At 43.7% G+C, this 20,765-nt stretch overlaps 1 protein-coding gene across 9 annotated transcripts in view; it reads left to right on the top strand.

Annotated features, from left to right (window-relative positions):
• LOC128703476 (uncharacterized) overlaps positions 1-20,765 on the top strand; it is a 171,388-nt gene that overhangs the window by 74,000 nt on the left and 76,623 nt on the right. For all 9 annotated transcript variants that reach the window (XM_070090315.1, XM_053798171.2, XM_053798169.2 and 6 more), the window contains one exon: positions 1,759-1,992. In XM_070090315.1, the coding sequence (XP_069946416.1) occupies positions 1,759-1,992 (234 nt within the window). The remainder of the gene's footprint in view (positions 1-1,758; positions 1,993-20,765) is intronic.

The following is a 20,765-nucleotide window of genomic DNA, read 5'->3' as shown; positions in this document are numbered from 1 at the left end:
TGGGTTTTGCTCTCACTGGTGCTCCATATAATGCCAATTATTAATTTGGGCATTTTTATTTTGCTTCATTCTTATTTTTCTTGTGTCTAATACCATTTTGGAATATGTGATAGGTAGATAAAATTTATTGTTAGTAATTGCTGAATTATGCAACACATTATAGTGCCATGATGCACTCGACCGTCCGTCATGAGCACTGAGCAATTACCAAGACGCTCTGATACTCCCTCAACCTCTCTTTTATAGCTCCTCCCGCTTTTTAGTGATGCCAAATGATGAATTTAATATATTATAAATAATACAGAAAATAATTAAAAAAGAAAAAAATGAAAAATCACTTCATATTCAGACATATATTACATGCATGTTATCACAAGAAATGTTGAAATAACTATAATTTGTTATAAAAACATTGTATAAATATGAGACTTAACACCAAAATGTTGCCAAATTCTTAAATTTTTTTTTTTTTTTTTTGTAAAAACTCATTTTTTTATTTTTTCACATTTTTTCCCATGCATCACAGACAAAAATGATGGCTTATCACACTAAAAAAATTGCACCAAAACTGCAAAATAACAAAAAAGTTCACAAGATGCACACAAAATTATAAAAAAAGAAGCGGTAAACCTACAAGGGTCATACAGCGCGATGCACACAAAAGCTCAAGAGATGCTTACAGCACTCGAGTTAGTGGCTGTATTAACCGAGACTCACGCTGTCGACTCTGGTGATCATGTGATCTGAGCATTGTTGGTCAGCAACCAAGAGCACGAACAAAAACCAGGACATTTTTTTCTTGGCTTCCTTGTTTGAAAACAGATTTGTTCAGTAAGTAGTGCATTCGACAATTGAGGTTCCACTGTATACTGTACATCTGTTAATGGTTTTGTGGCTCATCATCCACATTACCTAGTCTCAGAGCAAGCTTCCTAAATTATGGTAGATAATAGTTATTACAGTCATTGGTAAGCACCTAACTGTTGTGGTGATACAGCACCAGGAGAATGGGAGCAAGTTTACGAGCAGGGGTCACGACAGTGAAAGGGTTAACCAACTTGTACTGATGTATGGGGTATTTTGAAGATAGCACGTGGTGGTTAGCTGTTGGGTTAAGCGTATTGTAACCTAACCACTCTGTAATCCGGCAAAATCACTAATCCAGCACCCTACAGGTCCCAATGATGCCAGATTAGTGATGGTCAACCTGTACTATGTTAAATCCTGTGATTAGTGCCAATTTTGTAATTTTACAGCGTAGTCTCGACTAGAATATTATCTAATAAGATTCTAGAATATGGAATGTTAACAATTATTATAATTTTTTTCTTGCATTTAACTCCATGGTGTAAATAGCTGTGTGTTTTTTTCCACTAAGGGTTTCATTTCAAATATTTTGCATCTGAAAGTAACATATGTCCTCTAGAAACTAAAATCTTTGTATATAAATTGCAAAATACACATTATAAGTCATTTTGGTATATAGAGTGAATTTTAGTTTTACTCTTATGATCCATTAACAATCATGAATACGAAATTATATGTTATTAGAAATTTTAACTTTGAAATGAACAGAACAAATAAGGTTTAACTTTAATTATATGGTACATTACTCCAAAATACAAGGCAGTTGTACAGGATTCCATACACAAAACTGCATGTCTGTTTCCAACATGTACTCTTATGTGAAATCTTTTGCTGATGTTATATCAAATACTGTTTACAGTTTATGAATACTATTTATTTTTTTTTTTACAGGCCCGACATAGTTTAGAAGAATGTGATAATCAGCTAGACTTTGGAATTCCCACCCCAGCTCACCCACATTTAAAGCACATAAAACTGGTTGGAGTTGTGAGTGACCAACGCTTGAACTTCCTGCTGAGTCACACTCCTGCACTTCATACCTTACGATTGGATGGAGAATTAGAGTGGTTACATGACACGGCCTTTATCCATATTTTAAGGACAAATCCACTACCACATTTGGAAGTAAGCTTTTTATCTTATTAAACATGTACCCAAAACTACATCTGGTACAATAATTATGCCTCTTCAAGGGGGGCTCCTTGGCGTGGTGAAGAGGCTCTTGGTCTGAGGAATTAGACCTGTCGGTCTACTTCCTCAGACCGAACCTAATTACCCCCCAATCCCCCGTTCCCTATCCCATCCTCCCCTTTTTCCTTTCCTCCTCCTCCTCCCCACCCCTCCCTTTTGCCCTTCCCTTTTGGCCTTTTTTTTTTTTTTTTTTTTTTTTTTTTTTTTTTTTTTTTTTTTTTTTCCCCATAGGCACGCTAGTTCCTAGGTAGGGGAAAGGGTACCGGGGTCCATCCCATTCCGTTAAGGTTCTTGGTGGTGGCATAGTTTGCCGTGGAATCTGGATTGCCTGGGGATGTCCCGATCCCTCTCCGGTATCCCGGAGGGTGGCTTTGGGTGTCTCTCGGACGATGGGTGTATCTCTAGAAGCCACCTTTCGGATTCCGGGGGTGGTGGCCGAAGGAGGTATGCTTTGTGGTGGATTTCCGGCCGCCCTTTCTTTTGTCCACCAAGGTAGCTTGGCAGATGTGAGGTTGCTATCCCGGATTGCCGGTTTACTGGCATGATGGGTAGGGTATGGCACGGGTTCCATGCTGCATCTGCGCTACTTGCGGTGCTGAGGTCCTCTTGGGTGCGGAGGGAGATTTCTGGCCCTTTCATTCCTCCTAGGAACTATCCCTCCCCAGTCCCCCCTTTTTTTATTCTTTTTTTTTTATTTTTATTTTCTTTTCTTCTTTCTTTTTTTTTCTTAAAAACAAAAAGAAAGAAGTAACCTAACCATGGCAGCCCTAGTCCATGAACCTGCTACCCCCGGGCCCCTTCTTGATACCGCACCCCATTCTGACCCCGCCTCGTCTTTGGACCACTCTTCGGACACTCCTCATGCCTCTGTACCTCTTCCCGGTGCTGTTTCCTCACCCGCTTCAGGTACCGAGGCCTCGACTGACTCCTTCGATTTATCTGACTTTCGCTCTCCTCTGACTATGCTTCCGGCCTCTCCCTCTACGGTGCGGCAATTTTCGAATCGCCGGCCCGTTCCACGTCAGACCAACTCTGGTCCCACACCTAAACACCAACGACAATTACCTGCTGATGATACTTCTCCACCTTTCCGTTCTTCTCAGAAAAGATCGACACGTCCTTCACTACCTTTCCACGCTCAGTTTCAGACTGCACAATGGACTAAATTCTTCACTTTACGACCGACTTCCTCTACTGCCTATCTTTCTGACCACAGTATTGGCAAGGCACTCCTACGCCATGTTGGTAAAGATATTTCTTTTCATGCTCTTAAGAGCGGTACACGCATCATCACCGTACAGAATGCTACCCAGGCTCATGAGCTTTTTCGTCTTTCCCATATCAATACTGTTCCTGTCACTATTGAAAAACATCATTCCCTCAATTCTTGTAGTGGTACCGTCATTCTGTCCCATACCATAGTTCAACAAAATTTCCAGACATGTGGCACTGACATTCTTGAACAGCTGGAACTCCAAGATCTCCCAATCCTCAAGGTAGACACTTACGTTCTTCCTGCCCGCGGGCGGAGACAATACCCTAGCAATGTGGCTCGTTTAACTTTTGACAGCCGTGAACTCCCATCCTCAGTTTATGTAGCAGGACATTGGTTACAAGTTCAAAAGGTGATCCCTACACCGCAACAGTGTAGAAATTGCTGGCGATTTGGCCATCCAGCGAAATATTGCAGATCTATCGCTGAATGCCTAGTCTGTGGTGCCGATGACCATTCTAATACGTCTTGCAATCGACCTCCCTCTTGCCTTAATTGTCATGAGGCTCACCCTTCGTACTCTCGCCGTTGTCAAGTCTACTTAAACGAGCGGGAAATCCGTTACCTCAAAGGGGCAGAAGTTCTCCCTTATGCCATGGCAGTTTCTCATCTCCGCCTCCAAGGGAGACTACCTCGTGTTTCTTATTCCCGTGTTTCAAAACATCCCCCCACTTCTGGGATCCCATCTTCTGCAACCACCTCTTTGGTTACCTCTCCCATAGTCACTCCTGTATCTAATTCTTTTGCTGTCCTAGGCTCAGACACCCCTGCTTCAATGCCTCAGTCTGATCTCGCTTCTTCATGTTCTCTCTCACAAGCCTCAGTAGCGACGAGATCTCGTATGACACCTCCTCCCAATCGTCCCTCTACTTCTCAAAAGTCAAAAAAAGGTACGTTAACACCTCCTACCCATCTTCCACCTCCTCATTTTACCTTCCCTGTCTCTGTACCTGGTTCTCCCCCTCTCACTGGCTCTGTTACAAATGTAGAGGTTCACCCTCCTCCTCGTACTGTACCTTCCTCCCCTGTTCCCTCCCAAGTTTCTTCCTCTTCTGCCACCTCCCAGGTTTCTACCTCTTCTGCCCCCTTCCACGCTTCTCCAGTTCCCTCCACCCTTTCGCCCCCCCCTACCTTGGTACAGTCCAATACAGTTCCAATCTTTACTCATCCTCCCCCTACCATTTCCAATATTGTCTCCCATACGACATCTGAATTCCGAAACACTTGAAGCAATATCTGAATATATTGCAGAGACCAAACCATCAATGGACACTGATCCACCCTCCGTTCCTTCTCTCTCTGCTCCATCTGCGCAGCTCCTTTCTTCACAGCGCACCGTTCCTTTGCTGCTTGAACGTTTTCCACTGCCTCCGCATGTGGACTTTTCTAGCCCCTCTAGTCCATAGGAACCCTTACCTGCAGATTTCAGGTATCTTTATCATTGCCAATCATGGCCTATTTACAGTGGAATATACGCGGCTTTAGGGGTAATCGGGGTGAGCTTCAGATGTTACTCTCCCAGTTTTCCCCTGTTGGTGTTTGCTTACACGAACCAAAATTACACTCTGCTGTTATCTCTCCCATCTCAGGCTATAATTTATTGTATTCTTCAGATCCTTTTCCTGATGGGACCTTTAATGAAAGTGCCCTTCTTCTACGCACTGATATTCCGTACCATCAGCTATTTGTTCGTACCTCGCTGCATTACACAGCAGCCCGTATCCACTTGCATAAGTGGTATGCGCTGTGTTCTTTATATCTCTCTCCTTCTCGGACATTATCCATTCCGGATATTGCCTTTCTTGTTTCGTCATTACCGCTACCGATTCTGTTACTAGGCAATTTTAATGCCCACCACTTCCTCTGGGGGGTCTCACTGTGATTCCCGTGGCATTCAGTTAGAGGCTTTTCTTGCCACCCACCCCCTCCATGTTTTAAATACAGGTACTCACACCCATTTTGATCCTCGGACTCTCACTCTCTCTTGCATCGATCTCTCAGTCTGCTCTTCCTCCGCTGCATTAGACTTCACTTGGTCTGTTCTCCCAGACTTTCATGACAGCAATCATTTCCCAATCATTCTTACTTCCCCTTCATATTCACCACCTCTTCGCATCCCACGCTGGCAATTTGATCAGGCAAATTGGAACCTTTACTCACACCTAACTGTTTTTAGAGAGGTTCCTTCTTCGTCCTCCATTGATGACCTTTTACACCTCTTCTCGTCCTCCGTTTTAACAGCAGCTTCTAATTGTATACCCCAAACTTCGGGCAGGCATTCTCAGAAATGTGTGCCTTGGTGGTCTCCTGCTTGTGCTTGTGCAGTACGTTTGAAACGCCCTGCATGGGGCAGGTACCAGTACAATAGAACCACGGAGAGAGTTCTTGATTTTAAGCAGAAGCGTGCGATTGCTCGCCGTGTCATCCGTGATGCTAAACGCACTTGCTGGTGAGATTATGTCTCCACCATCACCTCTGCTTCCTCTGAGTGCAGTCTGGAAAAAAGTACGGAAACTGAGTGGTAAATATTCTCCTGACCCGGCTCCTGTTCTGCGGGTTGCCGGTGTTGATATAGCAAACCCACTAGATGTTGCCAATGAAATTGGCAATCATCTGGTCCGTATTTCTCAGGGACTCCATCTATGCCCCTCGTTTCTTTCCTCAAAGTCTGCCAGAGAGTTAGCACCCTTGGACTTTTCTTCTCTCAGAGAAGAACAGTATAATGTGCCTTTTACACTTCAAGAACTGGAGGCAACACTATCAGCTTGCCGATCATCGGCAGCCGGGCCCGATGACATTCATATTCGTATGCTACAACATTTACATCAGTCAGCCCTTACAGTCCTATTACGCCTTTACAATCTTATTTGGTCACAAGGAGTTCTTCCACAGCTGTGGAAATCTGCCATTGTTCTCCCTTTCCGCAAACCAGGCACTACGGGACATGAAGCCTCCCACTATCGTCCCATTGCTCTTACCAGTGCAGTTTGCAAAGTAATGGAACGCCTGGTAAATAGACGTTTAGTGTGGTATTTAGAGACACAAAACAGTTACTCCACTCATCAATATGGCTTTCGTAAGGGACGTTCTACCATAGACCCCTTACTATGCTTGGATACGTATGTTCGTAATGCCTTTACAAATAACCACTCAGTTATTGCCATATTTTTTGACCTTGAGAAGGCATATGACACAACTTGGAGGTATAATATTTTAGCCCAAGCCCACTCCTTAGGCCTTCGAGGCAGTCTACCATCCTTCCTTAAGAACTTTTTAACTGACAGGCATTTCCGTGTTCGGGTTAATAATGTGCTCTCCCCGGACTTTATCCAAGCTGAAGGTGTCCCCCAGGGATGTGTTCTGAGCACAACACTTTTTCTCCTTGCTATTAATGATTTGGCCTCTAGTCTTCCATCAAATATTTGGTCATCACTCTATGTTGATGACTTCGCTATTGCCTGTGCAGGAGCTGACTGTCACCTCATTACAGTTTCTCTCCAGCATGCGGTCGACCGTGTTTCCAATTGGGCCACCACACATGGGCTTAAATTTTCCAGTACTAAAACCCACCAAATTACTTTCACTAGACGCTCTGTCATCTCCGATCGTCCTTTGTACCTCTATGGCTCCCGTATCCCTGAAAGTGATACAGTCAAGTTTCTGGGCCTCCTCTTTGACCATAGGTTATCCTGGAAACCTCACATTACCTCTCTGAAGGCAACTTGTCACAGCCGGCTGAACCTTCTTAAAACCCTTGCTCATCTTTCATGGGGAGCTGATCGTCGAACTCTCCTTCACCTACTTTCCACCCTCATTTTATCGAAACTTGATTATGGTGACGAGATCTATTCAGCGGCATCTCCTGCTACTCTCTCTAGCCTTAACCCCATTCATCACCAAGGATTATGTTTATGCCTTGGTGCTTTTCGCTCTTCCCCTGTTGAGAGCCTCTATGCAGAAGCGAACGTTCCATCCTTATCCGATCGCCGTGATGCCCATTGCCTTCGCTACTATGTATGCTGTCATGATCTCTGCAATCACTGATATTAGTAGACATTCTTTATTTGTTCGCCGCCCCTGTTTACTCCATCCCTTCTCTCTTCGTCTTCTTTCGCTCTTGTCTTCTCTTCAATTACCACCTTTCTATGTTCATGTAGCATCTCACTTTTCCCTACCCCCCTGGGAAGTTCCAGCTGTTTGAGTCTGTTCTTTCTCTCTCCCTTGCTCGAAAGCTCAACTGTCTACGGTCGCTTCCCGCTCTCTTTTTCTTGACCACTTCCACTCTCATTCTCATGCCATTGCTGTGTACACAGATGGCTCTAAGCCTTCTGACGGTGTAGGATTCGCAGCAGTGTTTCCGGACAGCGTCGTACGAGGGCATTTACTATCTTCGGCTAGTATTTTTACTGCTGAATTGTATGCCATCCTTGCAGCACTTATCCATATTGCATCTATGCCTGTGTCATCATTTGTGGTTGTCTCAGACTCCCTTAGTGCTTTACAGGCTATACAGAAATTTGATACACCTCACCCCTTAGTCCTCCGTATCCAACTTTGGCTACGCCGCGTCTTTACCCAGCATAAAGATATTGTTTTTTGTTGGGTCCCTGGTCATGTTGACGTACAGGGCAATGAATAGGCAGACACTGCTGCACGGTCAGCAGTACATGACCTACCAGTTTCATATAGAGGTATTCCATTTACGGACTATTTTGCTGCAATATCTTCCCACCTTCACACCCGTTGGCAACAACGTTGGTCTACTATGCTCGGCAACAAACTTCAATCTATTAAACCGAGTATAGGTTACTGGCCGTCTTCTTATCACCAGTGTCGAGGTTGGGAGACTACTCTCTCCTGTCTTCGCATTGGCCATACTCGTCTTACTCATGGATATCTCATGGAGAGGCGCCCTGCTCCTCTCCGTGAGAATTGCCAAGCTCCATTATCAGTCAGCCACATTCTGTTGGACTGCCCACTTTATCAACGAGCACGCAGAATTTACCTCCGTCGTCGTCTACGCTCCACTGCTCTCTCTTTACCTTCCCTTCTTGCTGATGGACCCACCTTTCATCCGGACTCTCTCATTGACTTTTTGACAACAACTGACTGACTTCACAAATTCTGATACCTTCAGCCCTTTCTACTTCAGTCTCTTGCTACCCCCTACCCCCGTACTATCCCCTGCCCAGCTGTTTTCTGTAACCTACTGATCATCCCTCCTCCCTTCTCCAATCCAATACCCTCGCTTCCTTCCCTACCCTGCAGCGCTGTATAGCCCTTGTGGCTTAGCGCCTCTTTTTGATTATAATAATAATAATAATACAATAATTATGTTTATTTTGCCCCTCAAGGAAGGTGCCTTGATGCCAGTGAGGAGCTCTTGACCCAAGCTGCAATTTACAAGACAACCCCAAAGGCTGAATGTATAAAAGAGGAGGGGTGGGGGTAATTAGATTAGATCTGAGGAAGGAGACAGTGGTCTAATTCATTGCATCAGTTGACTCTCATATCAAAGGAATCCCCCCCCCCTCACACACCCATCCTGAATGGAATATCAACTAATACTTGCTCGAGACTTCTGCAGTGACTGCAGTACTGGTTCTCATGGTGGCTGCAGCACTTGTGGTAGTGGTGACTACAGTACTTGTGGTGGTGTTGGTGACTACAGTACTTGTGGTGGTGTTGGTGAGTAGAGTACTTGTGGTGGTGTTGGTGAGTAGAGTACTTGTGGTGGTGTTGGTGATTATAGTACTTGTAGTGGTGTTGGTGACTACAGTGCTTGTGGTGGTGTTGGTGACTAGTGTACTTGTGGTGGTGCTAGTGACTACAGTACTTGTAGTGTTAGTGACTACAGTACTTGTAGTGTTAGGGACTACAGTACTTATAGTGTTAGTGACTACAGTACTTGTGGCAGTGTTGGTGACTACAGTACTTGTAGTAGTGTTGGTGATTACAGTACTTGTGGTGGTGCTGGTGACTACAGAACTTGTAGTGTTAGTGACTACAATACTTGTAGTGTTGGTGACTACAGTACTTGTGATGGTGTTGGTGACTACAGTACTTGTAGTGGTGTTGGTGACTACAGTACTTGTGATGGTGTTGGTGACTACAGTATTTGTGGTGGTGTTGGTGACTACAGTACTTGTAGTGGTGTTGGTGACTACAGTACTTGTGATGGTGTTGGTGACTACAGTACTTGTAGTAGTGTTGGAGATTACAGTACTTGTGGTGGTGTTGGGGGCTACAGTACTTGTGGGGGTATTGGTGACTAGTGTACTTGTGGTGGTGCTGGTGACTACAGTACTTGTAGTGTTAGGGACTACAGTACTTATAGCGTTAGTGACTACAGTACTTGTGGCGGTGTTGGTGACTACATTACTTGTAGTGGTGTTGGTGACTACAGTACTTGTAGTAGTGTTGGTGCCTACAGTACTTGTGGTGTTGGTGACTAGTGTACTTGTGGTGGTGCTGGTGACTACAGCACTTGTGGCAGTGTTGGTGACTACAGTACTTGTGGTGTTGGTGACTACAATACTTGTAGTGTTGGTGGCTAGTGTACTTGTGGTGGTATTGGGGACTACAGTACTTGTGGTGGTGTTGGGGACTACAGTACTTGTGATGGTGTTGGTGACTACAGTATTTGTGGTGTTGGGGACTAGTGTACTTGTGGTGGTACTGGTGACTACAGTACTTGTAGTGTTGGTGACTAGTGCACTTGTGGTGGTATTGGGGACTACAGTACTTGTGGTGGTGTTGGTGACTACAGTACTTGTGGTGGTGTTGGTGACTACAGTACTTGTGGTGGTGTTGGTGACTACAGTACTTGTAGTGTTGGTGACTAGTGTACTTGTGGTGGTGTTGGTGACTACAGTACTTGTGGCAGTGTTGGTAACTACTTGTGGTAATGTTGGTGACTTCAGTAATTGTGGTGGTGTTGGTGACTACAGTAATTGTGGTGGTGTTGGTGACTACAGTACTTGTAGTTTTGGTGAGTACAGTACTTACCGTGTTGGTGACTACAGTACTTGTGGTGTTGGTGACTACAGTACTTGTAGTGTTGGTGACTACAGTACTTGTAGTGTTGGTGACTACAGTACTTGTGGTGGTGTTGGTGACTACAGTACTTGTGGTGTTGGTGACTACAGTACTTGTGGTGTTGGTGACTAATGTACTTGTGGTGGTGCTGGTGACTACAGTACTTGTAGTGTTGGTGACTACAGTACTTGTAGTGTTGGTGAGTACAGTACTTGTAGTGTTGGTGACTAGTGTACTTGTGGTGGTGTTCGGGACTACAGTACTTGTGGTGGTGTTGGTGACTACAGTACTTGTGGTGGTGTTGGTGACTACAGTACTTGTGGTGGTGTTGGTGACTACGGTACTTATGATGTTGGTGACTACAGTACTTGTGGTGGTGTTGGTGACTAGTGTACTTGTGGTAGTGCTGGTGACTGCAGTACTTGTAGTGTTGGTGAATACAGTACTTGTTGTGGTGTTGGGGACTACAGTACTTGTCGTGGTGTTAGGGACTACAGTACTTGTGGTGGTGTTTTGGACTGCAGTACTTGTGGTGGTGTTGGTGACTACAGTACTTGTGGTGGTGTTGGTGACTACAATACTTGTGATGGTGTTGGTGACTACAGTACTTGTGGTGTGGGGGACTACAGTACTTGTAGTGTTGGTAACTACAGTATTTGTGGTGGTATTGGGGACTACAGTATTTGTGGTGGTTGTAGATCAATGGTTCAGAGAACCGACACGTAGTCACCAACACCACCACAAGTACTGTAGTCACCAACACCACCACAAGTACTGTAGTCACCAACACCACCACAAGTACTGTAGTCCCCAACACCACCACAAATTGATAAATTAGACAAATGTGCAACTCTTGGGTATCTTTATTGAGGAAACGTTTCACCACACAGTGGCTTCATCAGTCCATACAAAGGAGAATTTTGAAGAACAGGAGGAGAATGAGGTAATCAATCCCTCAGCCTTGAGTCGATGTGGTCAGTCCATCAATCTTGAATAGAATACAGCAAAAGTGCGGAGAAAGAGCTTATAAACCGTAGGCAGGAGAGGTGCAGCACTTGTAGGTGTTGTCACATTTGTTCAGTGTGGAAGTAGGTCGTGCCCAAGGGTTAGGCAAGCGAATTCTTCGCTTGCCTACATTGATCTAGAATCCTGTCAGACACTGCAACTTCTTGGGATCTTAATACTTGGGAATTCTTTGCTTGCCTAACCCTTGGGCACGACCTACTTCCACATTGAACAAATGTGACAACACCTACGACTGCTGCACCTCTCCTGCCTACGGTTTATAAGCTCCTTCTCCGCACTTATGCCATATTCTATTCAAGATTGATGGACTGACCACATCGACTAAAGGCCGAGGGACTGATTACCTCATTCTCCTTTGTATGGACTGATGAAGCCACTGTGTGGCAAAACGTTTCCTCAATAAAGATACCCAAGAGTTGCACATGTGTCTAATTTATCAATTTGTGGTGGTGTTGGGGACTACAGTACTTGTGGTGGTGTTGGTGACTACAGTACTTGTGGTGGTGTTGGTGACTACAGTACTTGTGGTGGTGTTGGTGACTACAGTACTTGTGGTGGTGTTGGTGACTACAGTACTTGTGGTGGTGTTGGTGACTACAGTACTTGTGGTGTTTTGACTACAGTACTTGTGGTGTTTTGACTACAGTACTTGTGGTGTTGGGGACTACAGTACTTGTGGTGGTGTTGATGACTAGTGTACTTGTGGTAGTGCTGGTGACTACAGTACTTGTAGTGTCAGTGACTACAGTACTTGTAGTGTTGGTGTATACAGTACTTGTGGTGGTGTTGGGGACTACAGTACTTGTGGTGGTGTTGGGGACTACAGTTCTTGTGGTGGTGTTGGGGACTACAGTACTTGTGGTGGTGTTGGGGACTACAGTACTTGTGGTGGTGTTGGGGACTACAGTACTTGTGTTGGTGACTACAGTACTTGTGGTGGTGTTGGTGACTACAGTACTTGTGTTGCTGGGGACTACAGTACTTGTAACATTAGTGACTACAGTACTTGTAGTGTTGGTGACTACAGTACTTTTGGTGGTGTTGGTGACTACAGTACTTGTGGTGGTGTTGGGGACTACAGTACTTGTGGTGGTGTTGGGGACTACAGTACTTGTGGTGGTGTTGGGGACTACAGTACTTGTGGTGGTGTTGGGGACTACAGTACTTGTGGTGGTGTTGGGGACTACAGTACTCTTGGTGGTGTTGGTGACTACAGTACTTGTAGTGGTGTTGGTGAATACAGTACTTGTAGTGTTGCTTACTGCCACAATTGTGGCGATGGCTAAATTATTGATTGTATTATTGGCTGTGGTACTGGTTGTTGCGGTGGCAGCTGAGGTACTGGTTGTGGTGGTGGCAGCCGAGGTACTGGTTGTTGTGGTGGCAGCTGAGGTACTGGTTGTGGTGGTGGCAGCCGAGGTACTGGTTGTTGTGGTGGCAGCTGATTATTATAATAAAAAAGAAGCGCTAAACCACAAAGGCTATACAGCACTGCAGGGCAGGAAGGAAGTGAGGGCATCGGGTGGCAAAAGGGAGATGGATGAGTGATAAGTTACGGAGAATAGCGGGGCAGTGGATAGTGAAAGGGTAGAGGGCAGCAAGAGATTGAGGTAGAAAGGGCTGAGGGGAGTGCGAGAGGTATCATCAGAGTTTGTGGAGTAAATCAGTCGTTGTCAAGAAGTCAATGAGAGAGTCAGGATTAAAGGAGGGTCCATCAGCAAGAAGGGAAGGTAAAGAGTGAGTAGTAGAGTGGAGATGACGATGTAGGTAAATTCTGCGTGCTTGTTGATAGAGAGGGCAGTCTAACAGAATGTGGCTAATCGATACTGGAACTTGACACTTCTCACAGAGAGGAACAGGGTGCCTTTCCATCCACGAGATACCCATGAGCAAGACGAGTGTGGCCAATGTGAAGGCGGGAGAGAGTAGTCTCCCAGCCTCGGCACTAATGACAAGAAGGCGGCCAGTAACCTATGCTCGGTTTAATAGAACAAAGTTTGTTACCGAGTAGAGTTGACCAATGTTGTTGCCAACGGGTGTGAAGGTGGGTAGCTATTACAGCAAAATAGTCCGGAAATGGAACACCTCTATATGAAATTGGTAGGTCATGTACTGCCGACCGCGCAGCAGTGTCTGCCTGTTCATTGCCCTGTACGTCAACATGACCAGGGACCCAACAAAAAATAATATCTTTATGCTTGGTAGAGATACAGCCTAGCCAAAGTTGGATACGGAGAACTAGGGGGTGAGGTGTGTCAGATTTCCGTATAGCCTGTAGAGCACTAAGGGAGCCTGAGACAACCGCAAATGATGACACAGGCATAGATGCGATACGAATAAGTGCTGCAAGAATGGCATGCAATTCAGCAGTAAAAATGCTAGCCGAAGATAGAAAATGCCCTCGCATGACACTGTCCGGAAACACTGCTGCGAATCCGACGCCTTCAGAAGACTTAGAGCCAAAGTAATAAAGAAAGCCAAACAACTATACTACTCCAGCAGATTCACTGACACAAGAGGAGATATAAAAAAGACTTAAAAAACACTCTCTCAGATTCTAGGGACCCACAAACTGAAAAAAAACAAGAATATTGTCCTAACTAAACCTAATAAAACACCACTGCATCCCACTGACACAGCTAACAAGATAAACGACTTCTTCTCAACTATAGGATCTAATCTCGCCAATAAAATCCCACGTACCAATGCCCATGCCAGGGACTACCTAGATGGGAATTTCCCAAATTCCTTCTATCTTGTACCAACTGAGCCCACGGAAGTCGCCAAGATTATAAAGTCACTTAAAAATAACTCGGGGAATCTCTCTCATGTCCCACCATTATTGTACAAGCGAGCGGCCCATGTCCTTTCGCATGCTATTTCATTACTTTTTAACAAGTCACTAGAAACTAGCACCTTCCCGAAACTACTCAAGACAGCAAGGGTTACACCAATGCATAAAGGTGGTGACCCTACAGATTTAAACAACTATAGGCCAATATCAAACTTACCATTGCTATCCAAAATCTTTGAGAAACTCGTGCACAGGAGACTATATTCATTTATAACGGCACAAAACATACTCAACCCCTGCCAATTTGGATTCAGAAAAAATAAAAGCACTAATGATGCAATTATAAAAATGCTAGATCTGCTTTACACAGCATTGGAAAATAAGGATAAGATAAGATAAGATAAGATTTCGTTCGGATTTTTAACCCCGGAGGGTTAGCCACCCAGGATAACCCAAGAAAGTCAGTGCGTCATCGAGGACTGTCTAACTTATTTCCATTGGGGTCCTTAATCTTGTCCCCCAGGATGCGACCCACACCAGTCGACTAACACCCAGGTACCTATTTGCTGCTAGGTGAACAGGACAACAGGTGTAAGGAAACGTGTCGGAATGTTTCCACCCGCCGGGAATCGAACCCGGGCCCTCCGTGTGTGAAGCGGGAGCTTTAGCCACCAGGCCACCGGGGCACCACCAGGCCACCGGGGCACTAGGAATTTTTATTGGCCTAAGAAAAGCTTTTGACACAGTAGACCACGGCATCCTACTACACAAACTTGACCATTATGGTATAAGAGGCCATGCGCTTCCATATTTCAAATCTTACCTTACTAATAGGTATCAGTATGTCACCATTAAAGACACAGCACCAACAACACGGCCACTTGATACTGGAGTTCCGCAGGGAAGTGTCCTTGGTCCCCTGCTCTTCCTCATATACATCAATGATCTTCCAAACGTATCCCAACACCTGAACCCCATTCTCTTTGCTGACGACACGACTTATGTCATCTCTCACCCTAATCTTGCCACCCTCAACACCATTGTTAACGAGGAGCTGATCAAAATATCGACTTGGATGACAGCCAATAAACTTACACTTAACACTGACAAAACCTACTATATTATGTTTGGTAGCAGGGCAGGAGTTGCTCAAATTAACATTAAGATAGACAACACTCTAATTGCCAGACATATTTATTTATTTTATTATCACACTGGCCGATTCCCACCAAGGCAGGGTGGCCCGAAAAAGAAAAACTTTCACCATCATTCACTCCATCACTGTCTTGCCAGAAGGGTGCTTTACACTACAGTTTTTAAACTGCAACATTAACACCCCTCCTTCAGAGTGCAGGCACTGTACTTCCCATCTCCAGGACTCAAGTCCGGCCTGCCAGTTTCCCTGAACCCCTTCATAAATGTACTTTGCTCACACTCCAACAGCACGTCAAGTATTAAAAAAAAACCATTTGTCTCCATTCACTCCTATCAAACATGCTCACGCATGCCTGCTGGAAGTCCAAGCCCCTCGCACACAAAACCTCCTTTACCCCCTCCCTCCAACCTTTCCTAGGCCAACCCCTACCCCGCCTTCCTTCCACTACAGACTGATACACTCTTGAAGTCACTCTGTTTCGCTCCATTCTCTCTACATGTCCAAACCACCTCAACAACCCTTCCTCAGCCCTCTGGACAACAGTTTTGGTAATCCCGCACCTCCTCCTAACTTCCAAACTACGAATTCTCTGCATTATATTCACACCACACATTGCCCTCAGACATGACATCTCCACTGCCTCCAGCCTTCTCCTCGCTGCAACATTCATCACCCATGCTTCACACCCATATAAGAGCGTTGGTAAAACTATACTCTCATACATTCCCCTCTTTGCCTCCAAGGACAAACTTCTTTGTCTCCACAGACTCCTAAGTGCACCACTCACCCTTTTCCCCTCATCAATTCTATGATACACCTCATCTTTCATAGACCCATCCGCTGACACGTCCACTCCCAAATACAGTGGACCCTCGATCAACGATGGCATCGATTAACGATAAATCCAACTAGCGATACATTTTAATATAAAAATTTTGCCTCGACTAGCGCTAAAAAACTCGACCAACACTATTCGTTCCGTCTGAGACACGTCCACTTCTGGCCAGTGTTTACAAGCCAGCCAGCCACCGCGGTTGCTTCCAAGCATACAATCGGAACATTTCATATTATCACAGCCTTTTTAGTGATTGCACCTGCAAAATAAGTCACCATGGGCCCCAAGAAAGCTTCTAGTGCCAACCCTACAGGAAAAAGGGTGAGAATTACTATGGATATGAAGAAAGAGATCATTGCTAAGTATGAAAGTGGAGTGCGTGTCTCCGAGCTGGCCAGGTTGTACACAAAACCCCAATCAACCATCGCTACTATTGTGGCCAAGAAAATGGCAATCAAGGAAGCTGTTCTTGCCAAAGGTGCAACTATGTTTTCAAAACTGAGCTCGCAAGTACTCGAAGATGTTGAGAGACTGTTATTGGTGTGGATAAGCGAAAAACAGATAGCAGGAGATAGCATCTCTCAAGCGATCATATGTGAAAAGGCTAATAAGTTGCATGACGATTTAATTAAAAAAATGCCAGCAACTAGTGGTGATGTGAGTGAATTTAAGGCCAGCAAAGGTTGGTTTGAGAAATTTAAAGGGAAGGGAAGTAACCCTGGAAAAGGACTTGCCACCTCAAATCCTAATGGAAGAGGATTCCCCTTCTAAACACTAAGACCATCAACACTTTCCCCTCCTCCCATCCCATCAATCATCACCAGATCTTCAATAAAGGTAAGTGTCATGTAACTGTGCATGTCTTCTTCAGTTTGTGTGTATTAAAATTAATATTTCATGTGGTAAAAACAATTTTTTTTTCATACTTTGGGATGTCCTACACGGATTAATTTGATTTCCATTATTTCTTATGGGGAAAATTAACTTGACTAACGATAATTTTGACTAACAATGAGCTCTTGGGAACGGATTAATAGCGTTAGTCGAGGGTCCACTGTATCTGAATACATTCACCTCCCCCATACGCTCTCCCTCCAATCTGATATCCAATCTTTCATCACCTAATCTTTTTGTTATCCTCATAACCTTACTCTTTTCTGTATTCACTTTTAATTTTCTTCTTTTGCACACCCTACCAAATTCATCCACCAATCTCTGCAACTTCTCTTCACAATCTCCCAAGAGCACAGTGTCATCAACAAAGAGCAACTGTGACAACTCCCACTTTGTGTGATTCTTTATCTTTTAACTCCATGCCTCTTGCCAGGACCCTCGCATTTACTTCTCTTACAACCCCATCTATAAATATATTAAACAACCACAGTGACATCACACATCCTTGTCTAAGGCCTACTTTTACTGGGAAATAATTTCCCTCTTTCCTACATACTCTAACTTGAGCCTCACTATCCTCGTAAAAACTCTTCACTGCTTTCAGTAACCTACCTCCTACACCATACACCTACAACATCTGCCACATTGCCCCCCTATCCACCCTGTCATACGCCTTTTCCAAATCCATAAATGCCACAAAGACCTCTTTATCTTTATCTAAATACTGTTCACTTATATGCCCTCATTATGCCAGACATAATGAGGGCAAATTCCTAGGCCTATACCTCGACAACAACCTGAATATATCCAACACATAACCAAAAAAGTATCCAAAACGGTTGGGATCCTCTCCAAGATACGATACTACTTGCCGCAAAATGCCCTTCTCACACTATACCACTCACTTATTTATCCATACCTCACCTATGCTATTTGTGCTTGGAGATCAACTGCAGCAACACACCTAAAGCCAATAATAATCCAACAAAAAGCTGCAGTAAGAATAATCACTAAATCCCATCCCTGGCAACACACCCCCCCACTCTTCATAGATCTAAACTTACTCCCTGTTCAGTACATCCACACTTACTACTGTGCAATCTACATCTACAGGACCTTAAATTCCAATATTAACCTTGACCTGAAATGCTTTCTTGATTGTTGTGACAGAACCCACAGGCATAACACCAGACACAGACATCTCTCTGACATTCCCCGTGTCCGACTAAACCTTTACAAAAATTCAATGTATGTCAAAGGCCCTAAAATCTGGAACACCCTACCTGAAAACTCTAGAACTGCAGACATATTCATCACCTTCAAAACTACCATTAGAAAACATCTTATCTCCCTGATACACCCCGTCAACTAATTACACGAATACCCCTGGTGGTTCACACTTACACTCACTCACCCATTTGACCATAAACAGAAATATCAATCTCAATCTTAAAATAATGAATCCTAACTAGCCATAAGTTGGCCTGTCATACTCCAATACTGAAACTATGTATTGTGCCAAAACAAAAGCATTCACATTGCTAAACTCACAAACTAGTATTTAGTCACTTAGCCATAATACCAACTTACCTCATAATTTATAATATTCCAAAGTTAAGAATTAATCTAAGTCTGCCCGAAATGCCTAGCCATGCTAGGTGTTGTAGTCCCCCCCTCTGTAATTAGTATTTTACTATATGTAAACCACACAATAACCAAATTCTGTAAACTCAGCATTGTAATCCTTATAGAGAATAAACTTTGAATTTGAATCTGCGTACACTGCGATGGCATGAGAAAGAGAGTGGAAGTGGTCAAGAAAAAGAGAGCGGGAAGCCACCGTAGGCAGTTTGGCTTTCGAGCAAGGGAGAAAGAACAGACCCGAACAGCTGGAACTTCCCAGGGGAGTAGGGAAAAGTGAGATGCTACTTGAATATATAAAGGTGGTAACTGAAGGGAAGACAAGAGTGAATGTAGGCGAAGAGAGAAGGGACGGAGCAAACGGGCGACGAACAAATAAAGAATGTTTACTAATATCAGTGACCATTCTATAAATGGAAGGATTGCAGAGATCGTGAGAGCGTACATAGTAGCGAAGGCAATGGGCATCACGGTGATCAGGCAAGGATGGAACATTCACTTCTGCATAGAGGCTCTCAACAGGGGAAGAGCGAAAAGCACCAAGGCATAAACATAATCCTTGGTGATGGATGGGGTTAAGGCTAGAGAGAGTAACAGGAGAGGCCGCTGAATAGATCTGGTCACCAATCGAGTTTCGATAAAATGAGGGCTGAATGTAGGCGAAGGAGAGTTTGATGCTCAGCTCCCCATGAAAGATGAGCCAGATGAGCCATGGTTTTAAGAAGGTTCAGCCGGCTGTAACAAGTTGCCTTCAGAGAGGTAATGTAAGGTTTCCAGGTTAACCTACGGTCAAAGAGAAGGCCTAGAAATCTGACTGTATCACGTTCAGGGATACGGGAGCCATAGAGGTACAAACTATGATCAGAGATGACAGAGCGTCTAGTGAAAGTAATTTGGTGAGTTTTGGTACTGGAAAATTTAAACCCATGCGTAGTGGCCCAATTGGAAACACGGTCAACCGCATGCTGGAGAGAAACTGTAATGAGGTGACAGTCAGCGCCTGCACAAGCAGTGGTGAAGTCATCTACATAGAGTGATGACCAAATATATAATTCAAATTCAATTCAAATTCAAAGTTTATTCTCTGTAAGGATTACAATGCTGAGTTTACAGAATTTAGTTATTGTGTGGTTTACATTTAGTAAAGTACTAATTACAGAGGGTGCCACTAGAACACCTCGCATGGCTAGGCATTTCGGGCAGACTTAGATTAATTCTTAAATTTAAAATATTACAAATTATGAGGTAAGTTGGTATTATGGCTAAGTGACTAAATACTATTTTGTGAGTTTAGCAATGTGAATTCTTTTGTTTTGGCACAGTACATAGTTTCAGTATTGGAGTATCACAGGCCAACTTATGACTAGTTAGGATTCATTATTTTAAGATTGAGATTGATATTTCTGTTTATTTTCAATTCAAACTTTATTCTCTATAAGTATTACAATGCTGAGTTTACAGAATTTGGTTATTGTGTGGTTTACATGTAGTAAAATAATAATTACAGAGTGTACCACTAGTGACTAAATACTAGTTTGTGAGTTTAGCAATGTGAATTCTTTTGTTTTGGCACAGTACATAGTTTCAGTATTGGAGTATCACAGGCCAACTTATGACTAGTTAGGATTCATTATTTTAAGATTGAGATTGATATTTCTGTTTATTTTCAATTCAAACTTTATTCTCTATAAGTATTACAATGCTGAGTTTACAGAATTTGGTTATTGTGTGGTTTACATGTAGTAAAATAATAATTACAGAGTGTACCACTAGAACGCCTAGCATGGCTAGGCATTTCGGGCAGACTTATATTAAATCTTAGGTTTAAAATGTTATAGAATTATGAGATAAGTTGATATTATGGCTAAGTGACTAAATACTAGTTGTGAGTTTAGCAATGTGAATGTTTTTGTTTTGGCACTATACATAGTTTCAGTATTGGAGTATCACAGGCCAACTTTTGACTAGTTAAGATTCATTATTTTGAGATTGAGATTGATATTTCTGTTTATGGTCAAATGGGTGAGTGAGTGTAAGTGTGAACCACCAG

The sequence above is a fragment of the Cherax quadricarinatus genome, chromosome 31, assembly GCF_038502225.1.
Source record: "Cherax quadricarinatus isolate ZL_2023a chromosome 31, ASM3850222v1, whole genome shotgun sequence".
NCBI classification, from domain to species: domain Eukaryota; kingdom Metazoa; phylum Arthropoda; class Malacostraca; order Decapoda; family Parastacidae; genus Cherax; species Cherax quadricarinatus.
This window is presented reverse-complemented; position numbering and strand designations above follow the sequence as displayed.